At 38.4% G+C, this 7,909-nt stretch overlaps 1 protein-coding gene across 1 annotated transcript; it reads right to left on the reverse strand.

Moving 5' to 3' along the window:
- Window positions 1-1,113: 1,113 nt before the first annotated feature.
- On the reverse strand, window positions 1,114-4,382 carry nkx1.2lb (NK1 transcription factor related 2-like,b). The gene is made up of 2 exons (XM_057350040.1): window positions 3,778-4,382; window positions 1,114-2,002 (listed from the first exon to the last, which is right to left on the reverse strand). The coding sequence occupies exons 1-2, from the start codon at window positions 4,187-4,189 to the stop codon at window positions 1,296-1,298; spliced, it is 1,119 nt and encodes a 372-aa protein (XP_057206023.1). The 5' UTR covers window positions 4,190-4,382; the 3' UTR covers window positions 1,114-1,295.
- Between the last annotated feature and the right edge of the window lie 3,527 nt (window positions 4,383-7,909).

Below are 7,909 nucleotides of genomic sequence, written 5' to 3' on the forward strand. Positions count from 1 at the left end.
ACTGTAATAAAGGAGCAAAATGGTGAGCATGCGTTGACAAGTAGTGGCATTAGCAATATGTAGAAAATCGTTTTGCAGCATATTTTATTAGCAACTTTTTAGTCAATCAATTTTAAAAGAGCTATGTTGAACATTTACATTATTGTCCTTTTTCGTGTGTGAGTGCGAGCAGTTGTCCAAACCATTAGCCTATGTTCATTTTATTAACAAACCATTTTATTTACAAACCTTTATTTTTATTGACAAAAAATGTCTAAATTGTAAAGCGTAATTGAAATATTGCAGTACTTCAGGAAGACAGCTGACTGACAGCGTTATTGGATATTTAAGCAACTACCAATAATCCGATTTAATGAGGGAATGATCTCTCTTTAAATCTCTAAACATCAATTCATACTAATTTACATTTAAAAATTCAAATAGAGGTTGTTGTTGTTTTCTTAAAATTTCGATTTGCTTTATAATTTAAATTGCATTAAATTATCTTTCCATTATTATCTTTCTGTTAACAAGTTAATTGAAAATATAGTTGGTCATAGGGACGTTTATCCAAAAAATTGAAACGACACACTAACAAGCAAAGTCCTTTGTACAGTATAATTATTTCCACCAAACGGAAAATATAGTACAGGCTAGTAAACGATGACCAAAATAACACATGTTCGAAATTCGATAGATAACATCGAATATTAAGCGCAAGATCATTTAAACCAAATGCGCCTTTTCCGTTGTATTGTGTCAGCCGAAATTTGCCATCTGATCTTTATTATCTGTCATTCCACCTTTTTATTAAAACAATTAAATTATAGCATCGTCTATATGTAACTTTTGAAATAAATAAAATAGACCACAGTAAAAAGGAAGGGAATTCATTTAAACCTTTCATTGCTCATAATTTTAAATTGAAGAAACTCGGTTCTTTGTTTTAATGCATAATCGGTTTTATTCCCTACAACAATTGCATTTGCATTCAGTTAATGTCTAAACACATATTCATTATACCTGAATATATACAGTTTGACCTAGAAATATACACATTTTATCAAAAACGAAGCAAATCGAAATAAAATCTAATTGTTGGCAGGTCATCATATTGCCGAACATGAGGGGAAATTACTCGTAAACACAAATCTCGGGTTGCCACAGTGCAGCAAGGCTGAAATATATTTTAGCTCTTCAAGACGAACCTATCAAATGTCTTTGCAAGTCTGCAAACGCCATAGTGCTTCAAGTTACAAGAGTTCCTGTGCCCTGTTGGACTGGACAGTGTTGTACAGAAGAACATTGTTCTGTTCTTATAAGTGCGGCGCGTAAAACGTTGGCGCTCCGTAAGTCTGAGAGCCCAGCATGAAGGGTGACAGAACCGCGTGACCCGGTAGAAAGGGTAATTGGGCGGTGCAGACGAGTCCTCCGGGCGTGTGACCCGGATAGCTGGTGTGCATGGACAGATGGCTCATTGGGGGAGACGAGCTGAGAGGACTCAGACCCCCCAAACCGTTGCCCTGGCAATTCGTTCCCCCTCCGCTCCCGCTGGTCGGTGCGCTCGTGTCCGCGCCCGGGTTCTGTTTCTTCCACTTGGTCCGGCGGTTCTGAAACCATATTTTCACCTGGGTCTCTGTCAAACTCAACGACAGGGCCAGATTGAGCCGTTCGCACACTGATAGGTAGCGCGTTGACTTGAACTTGTTCTCAAGAGCCACCAGCTGCTCGTACGTGAATGCAGTCCGGGCTCTTCTGGGTTTGCCAGACTTTGAATCCGAGCCGGAGCGCTTCCGTTTAGGTTTGATGGGATGACTCTGACCATTGGACTGTTGAGTCTGCTGCCCTTCTGGGCTTTTGTTCATGGAATCGTCATCCTCGTGCTGTCCGAATTCGGCGTCGTTGTTTCCAGTCAGGGCGCCGCTTTCCTCGCTGCACAAATCATCCTGTAGCTCACTGTCTGACTGATTCCCACGAGTGAAATCATTCTCACATTCATCCGATCGGTACACGAACCCGTCCTCTGTAGAAACACAAAACACTCAGCGTTACACATATCCATCAACAAAATGCGCATTTGCGACAAAGACAAAGTTGACATCACATCAAAACCAACATTAATTGACGTGGGTGATAATTTACCATCATTTGATTACGACGCAATTCAATTAAATAACAAGTAGGCTACATCTTAATTTTAAGAATTAAAAATAGTTTTGAAATGGTTAGCTTACTTTTTTATTTGCATTGTCTAAACATTTTTTAGGATTGTTTTGAATAAGCTTAAATCCTAAATAGAAACACGTTGGCAACATATTTTATTGTTTGTATCTTTTTTGTATTTTTTTCCCGCTCGTTCCTTTTCCTGTTTGTATAAAGTAAGGACTGCATAGATAACGTTTCTTTTGGCGTGTCAATTCGTCTTGACATTTTAAATCATTGCATGGCCGCCGAATCGATAATTCTCAATTTACTCCTTCGTTTAAAGCGGCTGTTAAAAACAGCACAAACCTTATCAAATTATTGCAGCCTGCAATTACTGTTTATTGAGAATTGCTTTTGCTCGTTGCCTCCAATCAATCATAGAGGGTGACACATATTTGTCCTTGCGAGATAAGATGATGCTTACGAAGACGGTCCTTTCTGTTTAGACTTAAGACAACGCGCATGAATATCTAAAGAAAAAAAAACAATTCGACATATTCGATTGTGTTTTATTTAACGTAAATTGCCGCGTAAAGACGCTGATAATGGGCAGGATCTGCCCCAGACCGATCGATATCCTATTATAGAAATGAGTATATCTCTTTCAGGCAGCTTGCAAACTCCCTCTTAACATCTAAATTATAGGACCAAAATTCAGATAATTACAAGATTAAAACCTATTATACTTATTAGGGGAGATATCGATGGGTATTTGGGCAGCAAATCTATCGTTTCAAAAATATGTCTTAAACTTTGAAATGATCATGTCTTATGTTTGTACGTCTCAGAAATGACGGGAAAAGTTTTGAAATGTTTTAACTTCATTAAGTATTTTATTTAGTAAATTTATTTAGTAAATGTATGAAGATTTGGACGACTTTAAATCACTTTTAGTTCATTCTTTTTTGAAGGAACTTTAGACCAAACTCTTTTTTGGGGAAGTTGAAGGCTGCATTTGTTATAAACGGATCTTTGTGTTGGGTTTTGTTGTATTTAGAGACCAACTTTTTCCAAACATTAACATCTTTCAGGTTACAATATGTCTTATGTAAATATGAGTAGATGTTCTAACGTATCAAGCGGTTTAAAACTCCAATCGTGTTGTTACCAAACTGTTTTACTTTACCCGATCCTTTACTTTAGTTTGTGTAACATGCGTTGATTTTCAGATTTAAATATTCATATTAAATAATACTTTTGACTACGACAACAAAAAACATTAGATGTTGCCAAAATAAAGCACAGTTTTAAGATATTTCACAAAACATTTCACATGGTTCCTCCAAACATTTTTTATTTATTTATTTGTTTAAATTATTAAGCATGCGTTTTAACCCGGAATAATTCTGAAACTGTATTGAATAATTTGAATTGAATATAAAAACTAATTTGTCAGCAGGTCCTTTAAAATACAAAAAGCTGCAATGTGTTTAAAACTTTTGTGAGAATCAGATGCCAGTTTTACAGTAAGCACATAAATTAAACACTTTTTTTATTTACACTTCAACCAAAACTCACGAAAAAGTGAATGGATTTTAGGTGTTAATCCGTTGACGATAAATATATAACAAAGCAATAAAAAATGCTTCTTACTTAAAATTGTCGATGTTTTTTTACAGTCGAAGTCCTCTGGATAAGACTTGTGCTCGACTGTATGACCGGAGTCTTCGCTTCCTCTGTTTTCATCACCAAACGCGAACTCGCACCCTGTCCTGTTAGTCGGTTGCTTCTTACTTGTAAATTTATTGGGGTCCAAAATGTCCAGAACTGAGAACGAGGTGGTCCGGTGGACAGTTGCAGGAGCGCCCGCGGGCGCGGGTTCGTGTCTCGGCGAGGTGTCTCGACTCTCCGCCGGTAGCGCGTCCCTCCCACCGGCGCAGGAAAACACCGGCAATTCGCCGGCAGCGAGGCGCTTCTCGTCCATGCCGTCCTGCGCGGCGACCACGATCACGCCGGTCGCGGGAGGTACGATGGAGTCGCCAACCTGCACCTTATCCCTGTTCATAGTTCTCCAGAGGGCAGCTTTTTACTTTTACCTTTCTTTATTCAATAGCAGACATTGTGGCAAAAACGCATACGAATAAGTGCAGTCAGCTTTTAAGGAGCCCGTTGGATGCTGCGCATTAGCCGGTCACCGTTCAGCGCCGCGGTCGGGAGTCGATCCGGTCCGTATCTGGATGATGATGATGATGGTGATGTCCCCCGTGCTCAGGTCCTTTTTGGATTTGAACCATCCCCTCAGGACACCCCAGGGTTTATGTCTCTCTCACACACACACGCACACGGCTGGCTGGCTCCCCCTCCTCCCCAGTTACACGGCTCTGATCATTGCCAAAACTTAGACACAAGCCATGGCTTATTTATGCATTCATATTCTACTGTGAGTGGTAATTGGCTACAAATTAATCCCATGCCTCTAATAGCCTATTATCTCCGTCTGAGACTGTGAGGAGCCCAGAGGAGAGTGAACGATGATGTGGCTTCTGATATACACAGCTGTCAACTCACACCCAACGTGAGAGCACTGGACTGGAAACGCACTAAATAGGCTTATTTTTCCTTACTTTCTCGCGCCCTCCTCCCCAGACTGGGCTAAGGTTAAAATAATGATTGTTCCCAGAGAAATTAAGGAGAAAATGGGGCTCTTAAAAGCGGCCGTGGAGTGGTAGAGTTTTTGCAATGCTCACATTACAAAAACAGAAACATTTACAACATACTAAAACGGATTTGTTAAGTGTGTTCATGTTCATTTCCCTTCCACCCAAATATCAGTGCATTTTTTGCATTTATAACAGGAGAGAAAAAACTAACAAACTGGCAGTATTTTACAGTCGTGTACATTTTTGTGAACCTGTAATAACCTTGAGTGCAGAAGTCTAATGGTGTCATTTACGGGCAAACCCACCACAGACTTGGGACAAAAATTGAATTTTCTTTTGTCTGTTTTGATTGACACAAGAACAAGGCCAGTCCTGGGCAATTATTGAGTGCAATGATCCTTTGGAAGGAGAAATTAAAAGTTGCACAAAATAATGGGTAAAACAATCAGCTGATAGGATGAACATGATTATCCCTTCATGACTGAGCTCATGGGAGTCACCACATCTCCCTGTTTAATAACACTGCAACATTACAGACGACCACATTTGACATTCAAATAATAGTCATTCAGACATGCACACCAAATTTACGTGCATTCCTGTACAGACCCAACATTTGTGTAAGACCCCCTGTGAACAGGTATAATGCTATAATCTCCGTGCACCTAACACAAACCTAAAGTTCACGGCTTGTTAAATGAGCACTTATGTATGGTGGTTAAACTGAAGTCAACCTGAGCCCCTCCTAAGCATGAAAAACACATTTGGTTTGTTTTAAACAACTACTGTAATTGAATAATGTACATTTTGCAGTGCAAAGCCTCACATTTGCTCCTTGATTATGTCCTCAACAGACTTCAGATACGTCTATCCGTAAAGACACAATTCATTTGGATTTTTAGCAGCTGATTGGGGAATTGCTGTTGTAATTAGAAGGGTTTCCCAGTTGCTCATTGAACGATTTTGCCAATTGAATCATATTATGCATGATCATTTGTATGCAAATGATTCTATTCACAGACATCTCAGTCTACAGCCCACCAAACATCGTACCAGCTTTCGCAACGCTTCAACATACATCAGGAGAAAATCACTGCCAATAACATATTCATTATTTACAATTTAATAAGGAAAACGTGCCCCAAACCATATTACCAGTTACATATTATTTGATACGTGTGTTTCAGAAAGACCCTGCATGGGCATGATGTAGCAAAAACGATATTTAAGACTCGACATGGGTTTATAAAGCAATTTCAATAATGAGAATCAGAGATATTTACAGCATTAAAAGGAAAGTGCAGCCAAAAATGAAAGTTCTTTTGTCACATACTCATTCTCAAAGAAAAAAATCTCAATGTTGCCCCATTGACTTCCGTTGGACACAATACCACTGAGACATTTGTCAAAATATCTACCTTAGTGTATCATGAGGGCAAATAAGTGATGACAGAACTTCTCTTTTGGGGTGAACCATCCCTTATTCCAGCACTGATGTTACCCAGCTCCACTTGTGCTGTAATGCTGTTTTTGCAGGGACAAAACAAATTTCTTTGTCATGTCACACAGAATAAAATACTGTGCCGTTATAGCATCGTGGGAGAAAAGACAGTTTTAGCCGGAGAGTCAGAAGCAATCTAATGATTTTAAATGAGCATGGAGTAGTAAAAGCCTGACAATTCTCCATCACAACAGCAGATGATGGTTAAAACGACCAGAAATCAATATTCCGACCGGGTGTCTCCCACTGATAAGAAGTGCCGAGACAATGTTGACTATTAAACTCGACAGCTTGAGATATTACACTATTACTTATGCTATTTTTAATAATCTATAATATTTGGGCTATAATTAATTAATTCTACGGATCAGATAATATCTGGGTCTGAGATGAGGTCGAAGGGGTCTATTAAGACTGGTAATGAGAAAGGAGAATTACAATCGTAGTGCCGAGAGCTTGTGAACAGACAAATATACACTCGGCTCTTTTAAACACACAGCCGAGGAGAAGAGAAAGAGGGCTGGGGAGGGGCGTTACGAATAAGACAGAGAAAAACATGCAAATGATAAGACATGTTTATAAGGTTATTCTGTGAATAAAGGTGCATTTCTGTTTTAAAAAGCTCAAAGGTTCAGTCGATGATAATGAGTGCAAAATCTCTCTTTAGAAACTGTTATTGTTTTTATTGTAACAAAGTTTATTAAACGCCATTCCAGTTAAAGTGACCAAAAGTATCCTCGTAACTGTATGATTTCTAGACTTCTTAAAGTGCAGTTTGTACACTACAAAGTAGACAGCGTGCAGTATGAATAAAGCAATTGGTGCAATGTAAAATGTTAAAATAGGCCAGAGGGGGGCGTGCTTCTCTTTGAACTTGAAATATTCAGGAATACAAAGTTAGAATGTATAAACAAGAGGAGTTTGTGATGATCCTGCTCATTGCAACTTCTATTCTGGAACTTAAATATTTAAAGGTTATTTCCAAAATTACACAGAAAAGGATATTACAAAATTCTAAAGCTGAAATTATCAGCTTTATTTTAGTATTTTATTTCATCAAATGAATAATATTAAACTACTGATTTTAATTTGAGCTATAAGCAAATCATTTCAGATTTTGATGCACTTGAAAAACCGGAACATAAGATTTCATCCCAAAAATGTCATTCTCATATTATGCTGTGATGTGCTGCCAACACTTTACACTGTAACTGAAAACAAATTAAAATAACAATTTAAAGGAATTAAGAAAAAAGTAAAATGTCATTATAGCGTTATACAGATTTTTTGAAAATGTGCTTAGTTGTCATTTAAATGAAGACCATTTACATTTTTTTGATATTGGGGTAAAATGTTACTTGGACATGTTTTCATCTTATCAACCAAAGTAATTCATGTACTATTATTTCTCTATCTCTCTACTAGCTCTCTTGTGGTCAGACAAAAGGAAACAACTAAGTGAAACGTGCGCTCGGGGCAATAAACTGAAGTTCTGGCATTAGGTTAGAGGCCTTTCTTGTTGTGTCACGTGGAGGTTATGGGGCTTCGGTCAATATGCAATACGGCCGTTTGGCTCCCTGATAAACCGACCCTGGTGAATGAGGCAGGGGATGTATTGATGACG

This window comes from Triplophysa rosa, linkage group LG13, assembly GCF_024868665.1.
Source record: "Triplophysa rosa linkage group LG13, Trosa_1v2, whole genome shotgun sequence".
Lineage (NCBI taxonomy): Eukaryota > Metazoa > Chordata > Actinopteri > Cypriniformes > Nemacheilidae > Triplophysa > Triplophysa rosa.

Bases quoted from the DNA above. Each gene is read 5' to 3' on its own strand.
- nkx1.2lb (XM_057350040.1), bottom strand. From the start codon at position 4,189: ATGAACAGGGATAAGGTGCAGGTTGGCGACTCCATCGTACCTCCCGCG. The intron at 2,003-3,777 runs GTAAGAAGCATT...GTGTTTCTACAG, and splicing joins AAAAACATCGACAATTTTAA to AGGACGGGTTCGTGTACCGA.